The sequence below is a fragment of the Clupea harengus genome, chromosome 8 (genome assembly GCF_900700415.2).
Source record: "Clupea harengus chromosome 8, Ch_v2.0.2, whole genome shotgun sequence".
Lineage (NCBI taxonomy): Eukaryota > Metazoa > Chordata > Actinopteri > Clupeiformes > Clupeidae > Clupea > Clupea harengus.
In genome coordinates, this window is record NC_045159.1 from 14236781 (window position 1) to 14261486 (window position 24706).

The 24706-nt window shown below is 40.4% G+C and overlaps 1 protein-coding gene and 1 long non-coding RNA gene across 2 annotated transcripts; both read left to right on the forward strand.

Annotated features, from left to right (window-relative positions):
- Window positions 1-379: 379 nt before the first annotated feature.
- Window positions 380-2442, forward strand: LOC116221485. The gene is made up of 2 exons (XR_004164145.1): window positions 380-628; window positions 1348-2442. It is a non-coding gene; the product is annotated as an uncharacterized LOC116221485 (long non-coding RNA).
- A 15495-nt stretch (window positions 2443-17937) lies between these two features.
- gpr83 (G protein-coupled receptor 83) lies at window positions 17938-24528 on the forward strand. The gene is made up of 3 exons (XM_012822945.3): window positions 17938-20367; window positions 21631-21764; window positions 22350-24528. Exons 1-3 carry the CDS (start codon window positions 20203-20205, stop codon window positions 22813-22815), a joined length of 765 nt encoding a protein of 254 aa, XP_012678399.2. The 5' UTR covers window positions 17938-20202; the 3' UTR covers window positions 22816-24528.
- The last annotated feature ends 178 nt before the right edge of the window (window positions 24529-24706 follow it).

Genomic DNA, 24706 nt, shown 5'->3' on the forward strand with positions numbered 1-24706 from the left:
TAAAGATTTACGTGTTACTCCATGAAACAGACTTCCACATTGTTTGTACTGTTTTAGCAGCATTCGTAGGAGCTATTTAGTCTAAGAACTCTGACATCCACTAACCTCTTGTGAAAGTGGCTGCAATTAATTTGAAAGTAGAAAAAGGGGGCACTCTGTAATCAATTGCATGATATGAATGACATCTACATTAAAGTGCTGAACACATTCACACTTGTAAACAATGTTTAATGGCTTTTGAGAAGCATTTAAAATGATTCTTTCATCACATGCTACACACTTCTGTTTTTGACAGTTAACGTTATTGCATGTATCATTAAAAGGGTTGTAGCTGATGGTGCAGAGCACACAACCTCAGAATTTAAAATGCCTTCTGCAGCGTTTCACAACCATGACATGTTGTCACTTTGGTTCCAGATATTTCCTGCTAGCTGGCCTAACACTTATCTTCCCTATTTTGGCTTCCTCTTTGCAGACGTTTGTCTCTTAATAATCATCAGATGACGCTTCGGAGGCATAGTCTCTCACACCTCTCTCTGTGAGAGAGCATCTGTTCCACGGCAGCAGAGCATGAAAGGCGGGGGGGACAAAAACACTGTCCACAAAGTTGTCTCTGGATCGTCATCAGGTACTGTATGTTCAGTGTATCTGACTCAAGAGATTTAATACAGCATGTTTGTAGGATAGTGTTTTTGAGAGACTTATGTCCTTTCAAAAAGTGCAAACAAACTTTTATAGTACACGGTTGCACTATAGAGGGCTGATGTAGTTTAACTAAGTGTATCTGAACTGAAACTGCCTTGAGTTATTGACTGTTAGCAGAAAATGAATCAACTGCTGGTGTAATGAATCTAACTTCCTGTTGAAATGTCACACTTACAAGCAGAAATGGAAATGGACACTCAGCATGGCCGATAACTGAACCTTTTGAGTAGCACATTCACACTGTGGATGTTCAGTTTTTTAAATAATCATTTTAAAGTCTAATATGTAATAATTTAGCCTTTTGCACTTACCTATTTTACTCTAAATACTACTTGACAATTACACCTGAATGGTTAGAAAAGATCTGGGGCAGGTCACAGGCTAAATCTCTTTTGCATCTTGTGCTTCAACCTTAGGATAGACGTATATTATGTATCGATCAACTACAAATACACATTTTTGAGCTACTTTATTTTGTGATGTGGTGAACAGTTCAAATAGTTAAGTGTGCGTCCTACTGTAACCCTTGGTTGGTGTCCATAATTAGTTAAGAACAGAACCGATGCAAGTGAGATTGTGAAGGCATATGTTTGATTGTGAAGTGAATTTCTTTTTTTCTGTTTTTGTTATTCTTTCTCTTAGTTTCACCTCAGTTCTCGTCTCAGGCCACCCTGCAGGCCCTCCTCTTAGTGTATTTGACAGGCTGTGTTAGACACTCGATATGAATGGGTGTCAGTTTGTCAAATACCCCAAGAGAGGGGTCCCTTTTCATCTGGAAGAAAAAAGAGTCTTCCAGAAGAGAGAGAAGGGGCGTTTTCCATCACTACTTGACTGTGGGAGAACACATGTATCCCATGTCCCTTGTTCTTTATACATGCTTAGAATAATCTTTATGTCTTTCTTTAGATCTTTCAGAATTTCAGAATGAAGTCAGTGAGTTGTATCAAGAGGAATTCTATATTATATGTAATAAAATGATCACAGGGGAACAAGTTCAAGAGTCCTCTGATGTTCAATGCATTAAAAATGAGATATCATCAGCTGGGATTTTATCCTTTCGCGTATTATATGATATATGAACCATTTGGTTTATGTTTTAGTATTCATGCTGTATTCAATTCTACCAAAGTGACATTTAACATTGGCATGCTATGTTTCACTGCGTGAACATTTAAAAACTTTACTTTATTGTCATGTTCTGTCAAGACTACACAGATGGCATGACCTTAACCACATATGGTATCGCTGACAGCCATCCCTGGCCTCATCTTTATATTTTGAGAGTATTAAGCTTGAGGTAATGTAATGCGGAACATTCATTTATGGCAGGTAGAAATGTCTATTTTTACTTCTGTGCTTGTACCTTGCAGCTAAGGACTGTGGTTGTGCTGTTCCAAATGTGAATCTAGTTCAGTGTGCTGCAGCTTTTCAAATGCAAATGTGTTCCTGCAGAAGAGTTGGAGAGTGGAGTTGTAGTTTTTGATATTGCTCGTAGCTTGACTATTCTCTCCCTTTGGACAAAAGCGTCTGCTAAATGACTAAATGTAAATGTAATGTATCCATTCTTGTTTCAGCCTCCATATCAAAAGCAGTGTGTTCTTCCTCATTACGACAAACATGCTGCTCTGAATTTTTTTTTGCCACTTCCAGGAAGTACAAATTGGTGGAGTGCAGCTCTAAAACAATGGCTAAGCTTATTTTTAGAGAAAGCATTGAATAAAGAGAAATTTTCTCTCAGTTTTGGATCAGTTTAGTCAACATTTAATTTAGCATAACCCCTGTATGAAATTTTGTGTAAATGTCTATTAATGTTAACGGGTTGTTATGCATCTATGCAGTGATAGAATCAACAGATGCATATTCAGAGGTTGCCAAGAAATTACGAGGCATTAACACACTGTAAAACAGCATGATGGAAATGAGATAAAATGTATATTTGCACGACACAGTTGCCTGGGCATCAAAAGAACACAATATGCATATGAAGTCTAAGCTTTGAACAACCCCTGACATTTAGCACAAACATCAGATCATAGGCCTTGTGCCAGAACCACTACAGAATGAAATTAACATAATGAGAAGACAATCTGAAGACAATGGAGAGTAACGTTCAATCTCTATTTTATATGTTGGTTTATTCATTTTAAGGGTTCATAGTTCCATTTGCTAAATTGGAACTAAAGATGAAGTGTCACTGAACTGAACACAGTCTCTCCTCTTTCTGAATTGCCCCACAGACAAAGCCAAAAGGGAAAGATGCAGCACATACTATCCAATTACAAATCAACACACATATTCGTTAGATGTGTTGTCTTGCAAAGAAGTTTGTGAGGTAGTCATCCTAGTACAAGACAGAAAAAAAACTGCAAATGCTTTTCTGTGTGCAGGCCAGGTAAAATATGGATGATGGTATTGGAGCAATGCAGTGCCCTTAGTAATGGGTTGCTGAACTAATAGGTATAAGTTGGTGTTACATTGAGAAGAACAATGAGTAATTTACTTCAGTAAGCAAACAGTCCCATTTGAAGACATAGTCACGAATGCAACTGAGTGGAGAAGTTGTATTATGTATAGCTTGTAGCTAAATCAAGACAATGAGGTTGAAAGACCCCTGAGGTTGTAAGGTCCCTGGAGGAAGGGGTTGGTATAGCTTTCTTGACTTCTTCACACCTTCACAGGTAGGGTGTTTTCACACAAGCCCTTAGTTTGAAATATGAGTCCATTTTGTCCAGTGTGAAAGCTTTTCTTTCACCTATAGGCAACCACACTCAAGATAATCTGGATGAAGTGGGTCAAGTTTCATTCCAACTGAAATGTGGCTTAATGAGAACACAGCATAGGCTCATTCATGAAGCAAATAATTTTGTATATGTTTTTGTGGACAGTCATTAGCAGTGCAAACTGGCAAATGTGGCCGCTGTGAGAGGCTTTGAAATGTTCTTTTGTGAGGAGCTTACCTTTGAGAGTCATTAATAATCCAGCATGAGGTACATTGTGACCATGTTATGCTGAAAACTGAATAAAGCTTATAGAGCTGTCCATCGTCACTCGTTATTCTGACAACAGCCCAGTGATGTAGGGTGTAAACACTACAATCAAATATGTGTCTTTCCATTTGTGAAGACAGCCTTAGCTTTTCGTGGTGGTTTACTGAAAGTATGTCTGAAGAATTGAAAAACCCAGTGAGTGTTGTCATTCTGTTATTGAGGACATTTATCTACTTAGCTGGAAAGCAACTAGTAAGTCTTAGGCCTGGCGTCTTTGCTAGTTAGCCACTAGGGGCAGTATTTCACATGGATATACTGTAGAGGGGGTGACCTTCTAAGAGTAGATTAGATGTAGATGAGTCAATTTCAACCTCATTCCCTTACCCTAGCTACAAGCTATAACTTGTCAGCCTCACATACATCATTGACTGCATCTTCACATGTGGTTGTTAAAATTGTCCATTCATCTTCTAAATATACCAACAATTTAATCAGTGGTGGTGCGTCAATACAGGGCGCAAGGGCGCCGCCCCTCCTAAAATTTTGAGATGAAAAAAAAAAAAAAAAAAAAGTCAAAAAACATTATATACCAAACAATTAAAATAGGAAATGTACTGTGTTAACGCGTTAAATGTGTGTGGGAGACCGTAAGCCCCTGTCAACAACCACTTAAATGTGACCAAATATAATATTGTAGCGACCTGTATGTGTTGATGTGTTAATGTTAATGTTGAATGTGATGTCTGTGTGCCTGTGTGCCTGTGTCCTTGCTCTCTGTCAGCCGCGGCAGCTCATGTGTGGGTTGCTATGCGCTGCGGGGGGCTGGCAGAGTAGCCGGGGGGCGGGGACACCTGGATAAGATAACGTGTTTCTTGTTGTTGAGCCTCTTCGTGCTGGCGGTTTATTGATAAGCAGTCACAGTGATTTAAGTTCCCATGGATGTTAAGCAATAAAGTCATCATTTACAGAAACCCCTCTCAGAGTAGTGCCTGAGATCGCTACAATATAAGCCCCTCCTCCCTGGTGGGGCGCCGGCCAAATGGAAGTCAATGGGAGCTCTCATACTTTTCTCATACATTTGAGCAAGGACAGCTTCTCATTGGCGGATGAAAGTTCGATCCTGGGGCGCAAAATTTTGCGCCCTAACCAATGACATCGTTTCTTATTTCAACGCGACTGGACTATTCGTCAAATCAGAGACCTTTATCATTCCCTCACATCCCATATAAATCTCACGTATCTACGAGAGCAACATAGCTAGCAGAGACTTTGATTCTGTGAGTATGGCGACTGAAAACTTTTCAATCGACGATCAGATGTCGATAAGAAGAGACTGAATAACATGGGACCCGAACGTCCGGATTAAAAAATGCAGCAGCAGAGCATCGACCGCGGGAGGACGTACACCCGTAGCTTCTCCTCAAGCCTGTATGCTAACCGGAGCTGGTTAGCTAGTTGTTCAGTGAGTGATGCGTTTTTTTGTTTCCCCTGCCTGGGACTGAAACAATCTGGACTGCAACGGGGATGAGGGATCTAAAGCAGGGGTTCCCAACCTTTTCGGCTCTGAGGCCCAACTTTTCGTATTTGTAACAGGTCGGGGCCCAACAGACACCCCGCTCTGTGATTGTTATGTGTCACAAAAAGCAACATCAGCACCTGCTACAGGTGGAAGCCTAGAAATGAATACAAGAAAATCTAACTCTAGATATTGCATCAAAATTGCATTGTGCACCAGAAAACAACATAAAACCACACAGAGCATTTTTAGTCCAAAAGAGTTTTGAAACAAAAGAACTTAATTGCAGTAGGCCTAGGCATATTTGTGCACAGCAAACAAGCAAGGAAATAAAACCAGAATAGACCCAAAAGATAGCATGCACTCAAAACAAGTAATGAAACATGCAAACAAGACCACTCAGCCAGGCCTAATTAAAATAGGTGATGCTTCAGACATTCAAATAATGTTGCTGTGGCTGCAATCTATTATCAACATAAATAGCACCGAGCATAGATGTTAAAATGGAAGTAGCCTACAGCTGCCAACATAATACGGGCACTATCAGTGCCTAAAGTGGTAAGTTTGCCACTTATCTCCCATCAGTTTGAGACGTCGATGAATTCCTCTGCACAGTTCTCCGCTGTATGTCGCGCCTGTTTTTTTTTAACTTCCAATGCAAAAGATCTCAATTTCCATACATTGTCAATTAAATGAGCTGTGACACCCAGGTAATTGTCATTGCTGACTGACGTCCAGTTGTCACCAGTAAGGGCGACGCTGGCAGCTTGTTCGAGGAGCTGAATTTTTCGTGCTCTCTCGCCGTCATACAAGGAATGTATGCGAAACACAATGGTGCCCCTCGACGGTAAATCGTAAGAATTGTCCCCTGAAGCAATTCGAATCACCTCAGTCAGCCCACCGTCCTCAACTATGTTGATGGGCCGACAGTCACCGGCAACCTAAACTGCGTAAGCGTTGGTAACCTTTTCACGGACTGGTCTAGTTATTTTCCTAGAGAAGTCGTGGAGTGTGGGTTGGTGACCATCTAACCTGGGACTGCTTTCTGTCGGGTGCTTTGCATTAAGGTGATAACTTAAAGACGAGCTGCTTCTGTGATGCAGGCATGCGGCGGTTTCGTATCAGGTGTCAATGCACACCGGAAGTAAACAAAGTTGCGTTAACTGCGTTAAAACATTTTATCGCATTAATGTCGGCCACAATAATCTCATAGATTAACGCGTTAACTTTGACAGCCCTAATTAATATTGTTCTCAACCAAAAATAATTTCTTCGTGGAAAATCATGGAAAAAAAAAACCTGAAACATTTTCGCGGCCTTCGGGATGGTGCTCTGCGGCCCACCAATTCGCCTTATTCACACGCACCGCCTTTTTGAAACGAAAACGAGGCTTGGTTGGGTAAACACGACCGGAAGTCATTCTCTACCATACGAAGATAGATAGATAGATGGATACTTTATTAATCCCGAGGGAAATTTAGGAAGAGTAATGATGGACGGAGAATGGACCACACATCTTCTGCCCTTGCGGCATTAATAGATTGTTTTTTTACAACTCACCGTCAGCATCATGTTTATTTACTTGGCTAGCTAGCAAATGGCAGCTAAGTTATACTGTCAGAATTGATAGCACGAATGAGTGAAATTTGTAAAATGACAGGTGATTCATGGCATCTTTACCAGGATGATCTTGTGAATAACAATGCTTTTGCAGTCAGAAAGAGAGAGAGTGGCAGGGCAAGTGTGAGAGCGAGGGCAGTTCCCTCCATGAGAGAATGAGATCCCCTAGTTCAGGGGTTCTCAAACTTTTTGGGGCCAGGGACCCCTCAAAGGGTAATTTTTTTTCCGAGGACCCCCTCATAATCGCATCCCAAATTAAACCATATAGGCTTATAGCTATTTGTAATGTTATATGCTTTTGGACTCTTTTACTAAAATCATATAGTACTAATATTACAAGAGTTTTAGATAATCATTGTGTTACATTTGGCATTACTTGACAGTATGTAGGATAGATTTGTAAATTATCTTTTGGAAAATGTGCTGAGAAGCTAACTAATGTTTACCTTACATAAAAACCAAATATTGATGGAATAAAATTTTTTATAAAAGCAGATTGTAGGGTTTTCCAATACAACTCAGATTGTAGAGATGATTCTAAAGATTTATTTTTAACAAAGACATTAGCAAACATGAAATATCCACCTAATGTTATAAAAAACTGGTTTCCCCGACTGACACTCCGTACAAATCTCTGTACAAAAAATATGATAAACTCTTTTCAGTGGTGGTGTTGTGTGTGTCTGTGTGTCATCAATGAGAAGGGTGTTCCTGTCTCTCAGCACATAGTTTGTCCAGTCCAGTTTATTTACCCGGTCTTGTTGTCACTGAACGATGGCAACCTTTGGAAGCCAGATATCTGCAGTTGTTTTATGGCGGATGTCATGAGCACTTGTCTGTATTAGCGTTGTCACGAACACTAAACAAATGGCATTCATATTAGTACTAGCCTCCAGCAAGATGCTAATGAAAACAACATGGTGACATCAATGACCGTGGTTACATGGATTCGAATAACTGCCTTAGTCGGACTGAAATCGCATTATCCGTTTCATGTAAGCACCTTAGTCGGATCGTAGTCGGACCGCACATAGTCGGACTAACACCCCTGGATAACTCGATCCGATCCAGTTGATAGTTCGACTATTGCGGCATGTAACGGTGAATTGGATAAGGAACTGGACTTTGCGTCTTTGCGCATGCTTGAGATCCCGCCGCCATCCTCCCTCCCTCCCTGCCAGGTCGTGACCCGGAAGACGAAAGAGACGATACGTTGTCTCAGCTGTTCATACTAATGACACGTTTATTTATGAATATCCTGCAGACTGTCTCACAAGCTTATTCTTGTTGACTATGAACAAACATAACAGAAGAGGTCTGAAGATATGAGTACCTTTACAACCCCTCCTTAAAAACGTATAAGGACGTTCAAATTACGATACTTATGTGGTGCCAGTGTTGACAAAAACGTTGACTGCGACTGTTTGGACAGAACGCGCTAATTCACCGAACAAATACTTTCATATTAATTTCCCACCACTTGTTAGTCATGTCATCCATTCATATCGATGTGAATCAATCAATACTAATACATCTTTAACTGTGATGTGTTTTTGTTTCATTTCACAACGTATTTACTGTATAATCAACGATAGCAGGTGCCCGCTTGTAAACAGTCCACATTTTATTTGCTTAAAACACACAGCAGTACTGTCAAATCAGAAAGCAAATCAGCTGTCAAAGGGCTGTTACCTGACCAAATACCTTTCAAACTCGGTGATAGTATTCACAACTAATTTGTTCTTCATTCTATCAAATATGATGAAGTGTGGTCCGCGACGGCCACAAGTAAATTATTGCGACATTTCTAACATACAACTCAGAACGAAGAGAACACAGCCAGTAGTAGCCTAATCTAATAAAGAGTTGCCTAATCTATTAACAAGGTCATGGATTGGTGGCTTAAGACAGGAACTATGAAAAGAAAATTAAATGAGAAAGCCTCTAACATAGACAAGGAGAAAGTGGTTCAGCCTCATTTGGGAATTATCTCGCCGCGGAGTTGCATTCAAAACACTGTGTTTTTCTCCCGCTGAGACAGCAAGATGATAACTAGGCTATATTCTGTGTTGTGTGACGTTGGATAATGACAGCTCTTAATTATGAAAAGTTGACTACTAGGATGGCTGTATTAATGCCAGTGGGCTAGCCTACTGTTGGTAGTGAAATACTGCGGTCAGTATGCGCATCGTTGTGTTTTGTGATGTCTGTCTGAGTGTGTGATGGGAGTATGAGGCTGTGAGCGAACTATAGTTTGTAACATAACCAAGTCACGCATGGAGCAGGGTTCCAGATGCTTTGCCTTGCGCATTGTCATATCTATAACTAGCCTACTGGTACGTACAAAAGGAGAGCCCACCCGCGAAAATCATGTGTGCGCTAACAATTGTCTGGCGCCAGGTCTTGGGTAGGAGGCATGTTGTTCCGGGGATATTTAGTTAAATGGTCCGCGAATTTTTTTTATTGGCTAAGTGGTCCTTGGTCTGAAAAAGTTTGAGAAACACTGCTTTATAGACAATAACGATCATATACTCCCATTGCACTCAAACAACCACACTCAAACGAGGAGATATTGTATCAATTAGCCTATTAAGTACTGTATGTATTGATTGCAAAGAGTTCAACGTTACAGCAACATAACTTTGCTCCGGTCGCTAAATCTGATATATCCGTGTGCATCATCGCTCTCCCTCTCTCTCTCTGCCACACCCACCCTGTAACCTACGTGTTTATACATTATAGAAGCAAGACCATTATATTGTAACAAATCACGGAAGCGTGGTATATTTGTTATGGCTTTTTATTAAACACTAAAACACAACACACTGTCACAATGGCACGGGCTTTATGCCCTGGTGCAAGTTACCACGAACAGACTGTGCTACCGTCACCCACCTTTATAAGCTCTGTCCCAACACAGAACAACGACATGTAATTAGAACGGTAAGGAACATATAGGGAACGTCGTTGAGCTAGTGCATCACATAGTATAACAGTATGCTCCCGCTGCACGGCATTACGGGGCGACTATGCCGGCAAGTTAAAATATTCTGGTTTAAAGTTAATGCTTGTGAAATCAGCTGTCACTCGGCTATTACCTGACCAATACCTGTCAAACTCGGTCATACTATTCACAACTAATATGTCCTTCATTCTATCAAATATGATGAAATTTGGTATTGTGCCCGCGAGGCACGCGTGACTTTAGTTGTGTTCGGTTATCTGGCGCTGAAAAAAAACACGAATTAGTACTGTCAAATCAGAAAGCAAATCAGCTGTCACTCGGCTATTACCTGACCAATACCTATCAAACTCGGTGATACTATTCACAACTAATATGTCCTTCATTCTATCAAATATGATAAAATTTGGTATTGTGGCCGCGAGGCACGCGTGAGTTTAGTTGTTCAGTTATTTGGCGCTGCCCTCTAAAGACAGAGACGTGACAGGTGGATCGAGATATTTTCCCGTAAATACCTTTACCTAAATACCTTTATAGACAACATCGATCATACACTCCCATTGCACTCAAACAACCACACTCAAACGAGGAGATATTGTATCAATTAGCCTATTATGTATTGTATTAATTGCACAGAGTTCCAGTGGCGCATGCAGCCGTACGCACTGTGCGTACCTTCTGCTACGCGAGAAGAAGAAAAATATATCGTGAACGCATATTTATTAAAATGGGGAAACTATAAAATCGGAGTACAGACAACTAATGCCCAGCGTTGACGATGCAGATACAGAGCTGGAAACAGCTAAATGAGTTACGCAGTGAACTTTATCAAGCCCTGGAAAGTTCGGCAAATTTCTAGCCAAACATTCATTGCGTCCTGAAGGTTTGTATCTATCTACGAAAAGACTGACTGGACTTGCTCTCATGAATATTCACACAGATTTGGAAATCGACAGCGAAGAAGTACTAAAACAATTTGATGCAACTGGCAGAAGGGCAATGCGTTTAGGCTGTAACCCATTATTTGCGCGCGTGTGTGAATGTGCGTGCGTTTCTCTCGCCTTTTATCTTTCACCTTTGAATAATGTAACTTATAAACACATCGGCCTGGCAGAAACAAACAAACAAACAAACAAACAACCCAAGAGGCAACACGCATTTCTGGACCGATGAACAGACGCGATTCATGCTCAATCAACTGTTGTTGTTATTGGTAGTGGTGAAGAGGTCAAGCGGAAAGGGCTGTATCACCACTAGTTGTAATAAAAACAGCGCTACCTATCGTATCGGATATGACATGCTTTCGGCCAATGATTCGATTTATTCACTGCCATGTATATTGGGATAATAGCACCTACCCTCGAAAGAAAGCATAGTCCGACTAAGCAAAGATTCGAATTATACCATCATGTAAACACACTGACTGCATTGATTATACACGTATAGCGTTTTCTTTCTAGAGGTTAATTTTGACAATGAACTGGGCTACGTTCTTGCAGCCAAATTGAAAGCTAGATCAACGTCTTAAACGAGAATAGCTACATGCAATAGGGCCACCCGATATGCCTTTGGCGAACCTATCTTTAAAAAAGGGCCTTCTGCAACGATAAACACGATCCGTACTGATAGAAGATTAAATGCATCACTTGCAGATTATGGCAGTTAATATTACTAGCCTGAAAAGTACGGTTTAGTTACGTTAACCACACTGCATTATGATCATTGTACTACGCATAGTCAAAATTCTGTGATGGGGAAAATCGCTTGTCGCTAAACCAGGCTAAGGCTACTCGTGTTAGGCTGTATATGGGTGACCTTGGGGGTGTTCATGTTTATAATCACATTTGCTAACCTGTCGTTCTTTGAACTCTCTTAAAAGTTATGGGTGTCTGTCTGAGAGGTGCTTAGCCATATTTGACGTGTTACCTCCCTTTGCCTGAGTGGCTTTGAAGCATGTTTTACAGACGGGTCTCTGTGTGTCGATGGGCTTTCCTTCACAGTCTGCTTCGTGTCCGAAGTACTTCCAGATATCACTTATTTTTTTAAAACAAGCCGAGGACGGTCGGCCAGGGCTCCTGCACATGAGGCCATGTCTCCCCTGAGCTCACTCGCTGTGAGTGAAGGCTGTCTGTTGCATGTGTGAGAGCTGGGCAGCCCCACCCTTGCAGTCAATGCGTGCAGGCAGCCTGACAGGGAGCAGAACAAAGAGTGCGCTCTGATTGCGTGCTATTTTAATGAAGTAACTATACTTATACCTTTCAAAACTTTTCTAGTACCGGTAAACCGTGTAACATTAGTCTATGTTTTGTATTCTGCATTGCAATAAATAAATAAAAAATTAAATACATTTTTAAAAAAAACTTTGGAAGCCAGACTTTTTCGCGGACCCCCAGGCAGGGCGTCGCGGACCCCAGTTTGGGAACCGCTGCAGTGCCCTAGTTAGATGTTACAGCAACAGAAGGGAGGAATTGCTAATCGCTAACGAGATGCTAGCGGCGAAACCTAGCCTAGCGAAACCTGTTGAAATGTGCTTACTTTGTCACTATGACAAACTAGTGAGTCAACGACTTTCCTAACACAGTCAAACATCAAGCAAGTGCAACACAAGACGGCAAATAAGCTACTTACTAGTTTGGCAGACAGTAGTAACCTGGCGTCTTAAGGCAAACTTACATAACGCAGGCTAATTTGCCCTGGTATGACAATAGCACAGAGGCTATTCTCCATATTAAACGTCATTGCAGCGCCCCAATTTTTTTAATCTGTTTTTTTTTTTAAAGGTTAGATTGCTAATCCTTACCCTTACCCAGGGGCGGCGCCAGGGGGGGGGGCTAGGTGGTGCTCTAGCTCCCCCTGGACTAGCCATAGCACCCCCAAGAAAGTAATGGTTTATTTTATTATTGTTATTTAATTTCAGTCTACGTTATTTATTGTGTGATAATAATATTTAACTTACAAAAGAAAATAATAACAGATTGAAATTAACAGATTGTTTTAGACACAGAGCAATCATTCTGTCATAACCTTTGACCCAATTTTCACGTTGCACGCGTGAATGTTGACGTTACCGTACAGTTGAAGGAGAAAGCGAGCTAGTGCGTAGTAGTTTCAAGTTAACATCAACAATGCATCGGTTTTTGCTACCTAAATGTCCACGTTTGGAAGAATGATTAAGAAACGAGAATGACGTAGAAGAATAAGAGATTCCAGCGGTATCTGTTGTGGATTTTTAAGGAGAGGAACGTTGTGGTCAAGGAGGTCAACCCTCCACCACTACTGAGGGTGCTAACCATCAGTGAAATTAGCATGAACGCTCAGGATCCAGAAATATCCACCTCGCATGTTTGGAGTCCAACAAAGAGTTTTTGTAAAAGCTGGTTGGAACAGTCTGGTGGTTGGAGTACAATGTAACTAAGGTATTGTTAGCTGTGTAACATTAATGAAAGCTGTCTGATTTGTTGCATGCATTGATTGCCCTGTGTCGCTGAAGACTCGTTGTGGTTGATTAGCAATGAAAATGCCCTTTTTTGTCGAAGATTTTAACTTTGGCCTTTTTCCTCTTTTTGAATTTTTTTGGAGCCGCTTTAAAAAAAATCTGAGACTCTTTAACCTAGGACAGGGGTTCTCAAACTTTTGCAAGCTGGGCCCCCCCAAAGCTGGTTAGGGGTAGTTGGGGCCCCCCCATCCACCCGCGGCCCGCCGCCACCGCCCTCAACTACACCACCATATATAGATAGATAGATAGATAGCGTATTGTTATTGATAGGCCTGACATGTCAAGGTTAGGCTATTGTTATTGTTAGGCCCATACAGACAATTATTATAACTATTTATTTTTGTTATTATTATTATCAGTACTAGTAGGTATTATTATAATTAATGATTATCGACCAATTATTATTATTGTATTATTATTATTATCATAATAATAATAAGTGGTATTATTGCTATCATTAGGATACTGTTATTATTATGGGCCTCTTGTGATCTTTACAAAAAAAAGAATGACGAAAGAGGGGAGATGCTTAAGTCTACTGTCACTCTTCAGCTGCTCTTTCATGTCTAGTGACAGCTCATCTGCTGAGCAGAGAAATGGATCCCGAACTCAGGCGAATGAACGGTAGTCCTCTTTGAAATAGGACCCAAACTGATTTCTGATATTCGGCGTGATACAGTGTAATTTGACATAGGAGCTAAACTCAGCACAATACCTATCATTATTCTAAACGTGTTGCGTGGCCGGCAAAATCAGTGTTTCGGCAATTGTATGGGGTTTGCCAAGCTTAGCAATTCTATGAGCAACTACATAAGATGCTCCAGACACTGCTTGGAGATAGTGCTATGCTTGGACATGGTGGTTCATTGTTGCTGGAGGCCATTACGTTTATGTTTAAAGAAGTCCACAGGCTTCTCTTTCTGACTTTTACGAATCAGAAACTTGTCCATGTTGTGTTTGTTTGCTGATACAGTGTATGAAGTTAATAAAGTTCTAATTTCAACGTCGTGTTCTTGTATGTGTGGTTGTGAACGACTTGCACACGAACAATGGATAAGGCTGTGCTAGGCAATGATTCCTAACCAAACGAACTGTACACAATGTAGACAGGGACAGCACAAAATAGTATTCAAGTGCTGGTGTTTTATTTGTTGCGGTGGATGATCAAAAAATGTAAAGGTAGGCTAGGTGTTAAGGAGAAAAGGGCTAGCTGTAATTGGAAAAGGTAGCTAGCTAGGCTAGCTCTCGGGGCTACGAGCTTTTCTAAAAGATTGTGGAGCAAATTACTCCTTAGAATAGGCTACGAATAGACCTACTGCAAGTGCAGTAAGGTATTACTAAGGAAGGAGTGAGTCTTTAAAAATACTGTTTATAAAGCAATGAATATCTGAATGATAGAGGAAACAAGACAAATTGAACAACCTCTGCAAAGTGTCGTCTCAGGGTGAGCGCTTACCTCCATGCCTGCGTTTTGTTTTTATACTCGGAAGCGGAGATGCTACTCGCGTTGAAATGATAATACTCCGTTTTGATTGGTGGATCAGGAGCAAAACAGTATTTGATTTGTTTGGGTCAGTCCAGCCCCTTGCATTTCGCTACTGAGGGAGCTTTCACTAACCAGTGACAGGTCGGCGGTTTTTTTTTCTTTCTCCGTCTGTGACATCGCGCCCCCCCTGGAGAGTGTTCGCGCCCCCCCAGGGGGGCGCGCCCCCCACTTTGAGAACCACTGACCTAGGACAAGCAGTCTGTCTGTGTGCTAGGTATACATAAGGTTCTATGTGATTATTGATGATTGTGAACTGAAATAATATATACTTTTTTAACGTATTTCTGACTCTGTTTTAGTTCATTCTATCTGCTATTCCAAGATAAATTTCACTCTGTCTGACATGGTAGTGGTCACCTGGCGCCCAACTTTACCCTCACTACCACAACTTTAACCCTAACGCCCTAGTGTTTTAAAGTAATGGTGTGGAATTGTTGTAGTAGAGAACCCTGTGACACATAGGCTATCACCCTCATTTCATAGCACCCTCGCTAAAATGCCGAGCTCCCCCATAGCACCTGCAGAAAAAAATGTCTGGCGCCGCCACTGCCCTTACCCTAAAGTACAATTGATACAGTTACTTTAAGGCAAAAGAGTTCCTCACGTTCAGAGGCTGTTCAAAGGTTGCTCATGTTGAGCTTTCTGGCACACACATTCCATGGTATGTTTGGTGCATTTCATAATAGCCAAGTAAATAAACATAATGCTGACGGTGAGCTGCAAAAAATAATCTATTAATGCCACGGTTATAGGGGGCAAGAGCAGAATATTTGTGGTCCATTCTCTGTCCATCAGTACTCTTCGTATCGTAAAGAATGACTTCCGGTCGGGTTTACCCAACCAAGCCTCGTTTTCGTTTTCAATATGGCCGCGACGTGAAGGCGAATGGGTTGGGAAACCCTGAAAGCACTTCAACGATAAATGTAAGAAGCACGAATCTTGCCGCAGCCATCTAACTAACTGCCTGAAGCTAAGCCTCTTTGGAAGACTGAGTATTGCAGAGCAGTTGGACGAAGGGTACCGAATTGGCATTCGAAAACATGTAGTAGCCTATCATCCAGTGTTTCTGAATCTATTCTGCTCTAAACCTCTAGTATAATCCAGTATTTCTGAATCTATTCTGCTCTAAACTACTGGTAGGCTATCATTCAGTCTTTCTCACTCTATTCTGCTCTAAACCTCTACACCCTGTGGTTTTAAAAAAAAAATGTTTTTATCTACTCTGTTTTAAACTTCTTGTACACAATGTTTCTGAATCTAGTCTACTCTAAACCTCTACTCCCCGATATTTAAACCTCTGGAACCCAACCCAATGTTTCTTAAACCATTCTGCTCTAAACCCCTCATGCCCAATTTTACAGTTTGTTGAGAGTTGTTAGTGGACAGTGTTGAGCACTGTGTTTTCATGAAATAAATCTTTTGTTTTTTAATATATTCTACTCAAAACCACTCTTGTGTTTTTGTTTTCTCATTGTGGAGTGCTATTTAAACCGCACTGCCCAACTGCGCCCATAGTCTATATATGTCTATGATTGCGCCCCCCCCCCCCCCCCCACCAAAAAAATAAATCAACAGCCGCCACTGAACTTAATACACCTTCTAATGTCATCAGCAACCAGGGCCTCGGACTGTCAGGTGGGCTGTACTTGTTTTTTTGCAGTGTTTTGGTAGCTTTTGTGGTTCATATGTTTTAATGGAGATATCCTTGCAAAACTAGGATTACTGAGGACACAATGTCCATTTGCTTACTTCACAAAAGACAATAAAACACCTGTGGGGACCCCCCCACTCTCCTAAACAGACACTGCTATTAATGTTCCACTTAACTATCGAATCCGAGCTTGTCACGTGTAATTGTTATAATCTGTATCTGTCATGGGGCCCTGGTCAGAGGAACTTTTTTTTTCTCGGCTTTGCACCCTCTATTTGGTCATGACGATTGTTTTGACTTGTAGGCTATTGAGTTTTCAATAAGGCAACGGTTTGCAAAAACGTTGCAGTAACGCTTAACGTTGTCAGCTGAGATCAGAGCTATTAACTTGTTGAACACTTGCGCCAATAGCCTAATTCTCATAGATGTCTCCTGTTTCTCATTGCATTAATGGTTTAGTAAAGCTGCATTAATGCATTCTGAAGAGTTTTTACAATTTTTTTTCTTTTCAAAATCGTAGGCTACTTCTGGAACTACAATCGTGATATAAAGAAACTTCAAAATAATGACGGTTACCACTTTTCTCATACAATCTGTGCATCTGAATTATTTGCTACAGGTAATTTTATGATTTTTTTTTTGAATGAATGAATGATAGATTCGACTAAACATGAACAGAGGGAACAGACTCCTGAAACGAGCATTACGTGTGAAATGGCAAATAATTGTGTGCATTCAGTGCCTTTGTATCAGGTCAGACCATGAGAACTGTTCCTTTGTGTGATTTTATGTATCCTGATTTAGTGTAGGCTACTTGAGAGGTGTTTTTAAACCTAGGCTAACTCTGCTCATATGCACGTTCGCTTAATGTTGCATTAGATACATTATGTTTTCTGTAGACTGAAATGATTCGTAAGCATGGGTGGCATGTGTAACTTTTGCTGTCCAATCCCACTCCAGTGACGTTTTGACAACACGTTGCCGCTGAGAAACACTCGGATTTTAATTGGAGAAAATCTGTCAGTCGTAGGACCGATACCGCTCTGCTTACAGCTTACTAGGCTACTGTAACAACTGACTTTGAACAATGGTTCTTAAAAATACTTCATCGGGCTATTTTGCTCCAATTTACGTTTTTATGAACCACACAACGTTCTGGAATTTTTCTCTGGATGATGAACTGTACGACGCTGGTGCGATGGATGAGACCGAGTCGCAGAGCCCAACTATGAAAGCTCTCTTAGTCATCGCCTATTCAGTGATTATAGTTATATCCCTCTTTGGAAATAGCGTGGTGTGCCATGTTGTGATTAAAAACAAAAGGATGCACTCAGTAACCAGTTTTTTCATAATGAACTTGGCAATTGCGGACCTGATGATCACGCTTTTGAACACCCCGTTTACTTTGGTAAGTTGGTTTACTTGTACAGACAATTAATGGAACAGTAAGAAGCTATGGGCAGGATCTTTTATTTTTATTTTCTCAATTCTTTGACAAAATTCCACGATGTGTGCACGATTCCAGTGATAACTCATTCGGGGTAATGGAAAAACGCTACTTCCGAAAGAAACGAGAAAATTAGATTAGCATGTTGTTCCAAGGTGTGCTGCATGAATTCAAGGGAAATTGAGTAAGTGTTTTTATAAGTAGATTTTCAGCATTTTAATGTCTTTCGCAGAGACCTGTACACGTGAAAAGGGTTTCTAGTTATTTCCGAAGGTATTTATGAAAAAAGTGTCAAAATTGTCACAAGCGGAGGTGCAATAACACCGCTTAACATACCAAGATACAGCATGCAATGCATCCCAGTGATGTGACATGGAACGCATTAGGGCCAGTGTGTAGCCTACGCTAGATCTCAGTGATCAATCATTTGACCCACCAGTCGCCAATATCCATAGTTGAATATAATTTTCTTTTACCTGTTGGGAGAAAAAAAAAATGAGTTCTGGGCTACCGTTGAGTGGAAAGGTGGAGGGGTATACTCTTGTGTGTCTGAATAAGGGAATGCACATGTGTATGTCTAAATGACAAAAAATGTGTAACCAGCTAGCTCTATTTATTCTATGTGGTTTGGTGTAATGTTAATTGTTGAAGTCCTCTGGATGAAGTAGTAAACAGTAAGGTTTCATTTTCCAGTGGTACTATTATGTCCGTGTGTAGAAGAATGCCAGTCTGTGTCACAGGCAACATAGTTTTATCCCCTTACTGTCAGACATAACTTGATATTACTGTTACAGGTACTGCACTGTCAGACATAACTTGATACTGTTACTGCAAAGCCAATAGATTTTAGTTTTTAGAGATCCAAGCAGCGAAGCCACGGATCCGTATTGTATTTTTATCCCCCCATTCTTTTTTTTTTCTCTCCTTCAAATTTCAGCAGTCAATATAAGTCTATCTTCAAAATGAATTTAGCCTTTAAATCCTTGCATAACATTTCTAATATTAAAATAGTCCTCTTTCACCTGTTGAAGCTTTCAAATCATTAAACCTTGTCCCACTTAGGGTGCTTCGCACATTCTGCTTGAACACCGATGATCACCGTTTGTGGCTATGTTTTTTTTTTTTTTTTTTTTCTAAACCATTTCTATGTCATCTTTACTAAGTGATTTTGAAGGATTGGCATTTTTCTTTTGTTCTCTCTGGCTGAAGTTTGTTTATTTTGTAAAAAATACTAAATAGGTATCATATTATGCAAAGTCAGCCAGTCTCTTGATGTGGCGTTCTCTAGATACTAAGCCCAGGAGTTGCCAATTTGATGCGGCATAGTAATTGCCTGCTCTCCATATGCTCAAGCTTTGCTAATTTGCCAGTGCATTATAATAACACATTACTGCAGGCAGCCACACTAGGGTGCATCATTAATTTGTTCGGCAGACTGACCTCCTGAACTACACCAGGTATTTGTAGTGGTTATGTGTCTATGAATATATAGGCTGAGAACAAGTTTGAATGCTGAATGATTGCATGCAAGTTTTTGCATGCAGTCATTTGAATTGAACAGAACTGTATGCACACTGTTTGTTCATTCATTTTTTTTATAAGTAGACTACTCAAGGACATGATGTATTTCTCACTGGAGTGTTTTTAACTGGAGTTAGTAAGAAGGAAATACTTGAGAAATAACAGAACAGAACAGAAATAACAAAGGACATATAAGGTTCTGAATATGCAATCAACAATTAACACAGTGTCTCAATAAACATAAAAAAAACAACATATTTTTGGTTTGTTTCAACACAAACTCAGTCTATAGATACTGTATGTTACTTTCACACCATTATATGATACCGCTTCCTCTAGGCAACAAAAATGCTGCAAAACACAGCATGTAGAATTTGATTTTTTTTTTTTTTTCATAAACGGAAGCGTTATTTAGGCTGGGTTTGACGTCACCAATGCCAGTGGCGAGAATCCATTTGCCACATTGGAGCCCATATTATGAATACCAGGCTGCATGGTTGCTAATTGGACGAGGATACCAGTACATGAAGTGAAGAAAACGAATGCCATATGAAATAATCAATGTTTATTGGATTGAAATTTCTCCTTATGCAGTCTTTCGGGAATAAAAGTACAAAGTGCTTCATCCTGCTAAAGCACAGCACTATAACACAAACTAAGTCTATAATTACTGTATGTTACTTTCACACCATTAGATGATACCGCTTCCTCTGGGCAACCATTTTTATAAAAACAAAACTCACACCTCTGAATGCATGCAAATGGATTGATGCTTACTTTGACACTGCAGGTACGGTTCGTCCACAGTACCTGGGTTTTTGGCAGAGTGATGTGCCACGTCAGTCGCTTTGCACAGTATTGCTCGGTGCATGTGTCTGCTCTAACCCTGGTGGCCATTGCTGTGGACAGACATCAGGTAACCTGAAGACCATTCTTTATCTGTCCTCTATCTGTTATTTCAGTTTTGTCATATTCCCAACAATGCAGGAGTTTGTGTTAATGTATCTAGTTCTATTGAAATAAAATTAACAAAGCAGCCTAGTCCATCCATTTAGTCATGGCTCCTTGAATTGATATGAAACCACTGGTTGCATGAAACCCCCTTCATTCATCCGGTCTTAGTTGAAATTCAGATGGTTATGCAGTAATTCAGTGCCAAAATGCATCTGAAAAGATGTAAGACAGAAGATGAGGTGAGGGGGTGGCGATTTAGAACGTCTCGGTCATGGTGACCTATGTATGGTTTTGAGTACATAATCTATCACGTTAATTTTGAAATAGGAAAAGTAGTGTGGCTACAGTAGTTAAACAAAAAATCTCCCAGATAGCTCTGTAGTGGACAGTTATCTATTCAAGGTACACTTGTGAAAGAATATGTCATTTCTGGCGAATCTCTGATGAAACGCCAAATGTTTATTTCTTGATTCAATTTGAGTAAGCTGATTGTAGATGGAGTAAGTAAAGACTTGGGAAGCTGGTTGGCGAAAAGATCTGTTTATTTCAAATGACAAAGTTTAGCAATGCTTAGTACACATCGATGTCTTCGCAATGTGATTTTTTCAGAAAGGTGTTATTTGGTCAGAAGGAAAGACCTAATTTGGTCATACAGGAGGGGAATGGGTGTGTCTGGGGGTTTAGTTCAAGGTGTAAGGTGGGGGTGTGTAAGGAAGGGGAACAGTATGGGGTTTACCTAGATATAAAAAGGTAAATGTCAGACAGGAGGGTCTTGCTGACCATTTGTGTGTTAATGAAGATGGCGTGAATGTGATACATCCTTGTAGGGAAGGAATTCATATGATTTGTAACTCCTTAGAAAGTATATGAAAAATACCAATATTCTATGTTTGTTAGTTATGAGTATGTATGAGTGTATATTGTATATATTTAAAATTGAATTTCTGCAAATGAACTGTTCCAAGTATAGATTTCAGTTTCAACTTCACTCTCAGTTAATCAGGTTTTAGCTATGGTCAGTTTATAGGCATGATATGACCGACACACACATCGTAATACTGTGAAAAACCATTTCCAGAAGTACAGCTAACCACTGGGCCCTGATAAAGAATCCTGACACAGAATGAATTGCAAGTTAATATCTCAAAGACTCTGCAGTGGGCAATACATATATGAACACCCTAATATCACTCACCTGTGTGTGTGTGTGTGTGTGTCCGTCTAGCTGATCATGCACCCTCTGAAGCAACGGATGTCTCGTGAGAGAGGTCTGGTGTGGATTGCAGTGATATGGGCAATGGCATCCTGCTTCTCCCTGCCACATGCAATTTATCAGCAATTGTTGCGTTTTGAGTATGGGTAAGAACAAACATTTTTCCTTTGAAGCAAACCTTGATATGCTAAGCTGTTTATATTTGGAGTCTGAGTATAACAAACTACTTTTTGGAGAGCAATTTATTTTTATTTCCTTTGTCTATTTGAATGTGGGCTCCAGGATGATTACTCTCTGTTACCTAGCAACAATGAAGGGCCTGTGAATAAGCTCAATGATCAACATTCAGATCTATTAAGGAAATAAGTGAATATTTACTAACAAGAAGAGACATGGTACTGTTAGTTGTTAGTGGATTGATGTATTGTTTTCGGACATTTTGTGTCAGGACATTGCTTACCGTGTCTTTTCGATTTACCCTGGTTAAACTGTCTGATAAGAACTGAAGGAAATATTTAGATCCTACCTCTGCTTGCTTTGTTGATCCCCTCTTTCTAATCTCCCTCCTTGTTATACTTTACTGTATTTCTGTGGCATTTGGTTATGTTTTATGTTTATTGCTTTTTAAGTGTTTGCAAATTATTTAATTCAATACATTCAGAGTATTTCTCTCTCTCCATCTCTGTCTGTCTGTGTCTCTCTCTCTCTCTCTCTCTGTCCCTCTGTTCCAGTGAAGTACGTGTTATCTGCTTACCCAGTTTCCCAGCCCCGTCTGACCTCTTTTGGAAGTATCTTGACCTGGCCACCTTCTTCTTGCTTTACGTCTTGCCGCTGACTATCATCTCCGTGGCCTACATCATCTTGATCAAGAAGGTGTGGCTGCACAACACCATCGGTGACGTGACGGTGGCGCAGTCTGCCGCTCACCGTCGCCGCAAGCGCATGACCATAAAGATGCTGGTGCTGGTGGTGGCCATCTTTGCCATCTGCTGGTTCCCCCTGAACTGCTACGTGGTGCTGCTCTCCAGCAAAGTCATCCAGGCCAATAACGCTGTCTACTTCTCCTTTCATTGGTTCGCTACCAGCAGCACCTGCTACAACCCTTTCATCTACTGCTGGCTCAATCACAGCTTCAGGGCCGAGCTCAAAGCCTTGAATTTCAGGAACAGATCTAAGGCTGCTCCCCACCCCAGCTAAGATAGCATGTGAAGTTAGCATGTGTAACAGGATGAATGGAGGATGAATGTGCTGTTTTGAAGCTGTATGCTCAGTGAGGCAGAGACGTCCCTACTTGCACTATTCACGATGCACAGTGCTGTTGCTATTTATACGCTATGCTGATTTCATTCAAAGCCCACTGTCGCATCACAATGAGCAATTTGCTGTTCATTGAAAGCCGTCTTATTCATTTACTTTTTCCTCCTTACTGTGAAGTTAACAGATTTTTGTAGTGCAGAGAATCGTTTGCCTTTTACTAATGTATGCATGGTGTGTGGGATAAAGCACACAGACAGATGGTAGCCTATATCATAACTTCACCCTTACCTCATGTAAAGCACAAGAGCAAATGTGTAAAGGACCACTTTGGGATTTTGTCTTTATACTGCTTGTCTGGTTTTCTTGTCTTTGCCATCTGTTGGTACCCGTTAAACTGTAACGTGGTGCTCCTCTCCAGCAAAGTCATTCTGAAATACGCTAAAAGGCTTAATTGCTCAATCACACTTTGCTGTTTGCTGTTCTTCATCTTCAGGTTTCTTTTTTATTCAACCTGTTTTCTTGTGCCATTTCTGCTCCTAGCACTTTTGAGATATCGACACCTCTTCGTCTCTGACACGTCCATCCCGATCCCGTGTAGTGCTGCTTCTCTCCCTTGTACGTCGCTTTGGACAAAAGCGTCTGCTAAATGACTAAATGTAAATGCTCTTGTAAAAATACTGCAATCTCATTCTTGTTATTGTTGTTTTTCATCCGTCTTTTTTGCCTTTGAAATGAATGTTGGAACGTTCGCCTCTTGTGACATTACTCGCTCTGCCCACTGTAGGCCACAGTAGGTAGACCAATGGTACCTACCATAGCTGGCAAACAAACATTATAGAGCAGCATTATGTTTACAAATGTGGCTGCTTCTCAGAGATTTTCCCGAACATTGAATGAAAGATTATTGAATGTTTGAATATTTCATTAAAACCATGCCATTAAGTATACATATCTGGTTGTTATCGGAGATTTTCAGGTATGTGACATATCATGATAGTATGGTATTGATGGTACAGTGGATAGCACAGCTGCTTTCCAAGTAATAGGCATGGATGTGATTCCTGGCCAAAACAGGTTTTAAGTTGCTTTGAACTTTGACCTTTGACCTTTTTAATGGGACAGATTGTTTCCTTCCCCAGAACATAAACAGAGCCAACCAAACATATTACTGTTAATCTTCTGTCATATTCCAATGAAGATAACACCACCAATGTGGCTTAATAACAGGACATATATGTACAATAAATCTTACATTTAGCATTTTATCATTTTAACCCACTTCATGGACACTTATCTGCTGTGTTTTAAAAAAAAAGTGTAGGAGTCATCCTCTTCACCATCCAAAGAAATCAGCCAATAAATGTGCAACGGGTGGCTGAATATTCAAGTGAATATTCGTAAAGAGCTCTTGAAAAGGAAGAACGCTATACCAAACGTGACGTGATAAGACCAAGGAAAACGGAAACTTTTGCTGTGACAAAACAGCCTTGATAAAAGTTAAATTCATACACATTTATTTGGCCTGAAAAGTCATATTTATAGGTTATTTTACAGTATAATATTGTGATGACAGATACATTATGAACATTGACTGGGACAGGTATCCATGAATTTTGAAAGGAGGTGTCATTGACTGCATTTGTATCTAAGCATAGGGGCAAGTATCCACAGTTTGGTTCACATGGTATACTGGTGTGCTCAATGTGTTAAGTGTTTGGGGAAAGTGTTCATGGTATTGATACAAGAGTTAAAATGATTGGAAAAAACTGTAAGAACCAACACTGTGGGTTATTTACAGATAGGTTGTCATTATAGTCATGGTTGCTAGTTT

What these genes read in the sequence shown, in the direction of transcription:
- gpr83 (XM_012822945.3), top strand. Translation starts at nt 20,203, where the DNA reads ATGCATGCAAATGGATTGATGCTTACTTTGACACTGCAGGTACGGTTC. An exon ending in TTGCTGTGGACAGACATCAG is followed by an intron (nt 20,368 to 21,630) that starts GTAACCTGAAGA and finishes GTGTCCGTCTAG; the next exon opens with CTGATCATGCACCCTCTGAA. An exon ending in TTGTTGCGTTTTGAGTATGG is followed by an intron (nt 21,765 to 22,349) that starts GTAAGAACAAAC and finishes CCTCTGTTCCAG; the next exon opens with TGAAGTACGTGTTATCTGCT.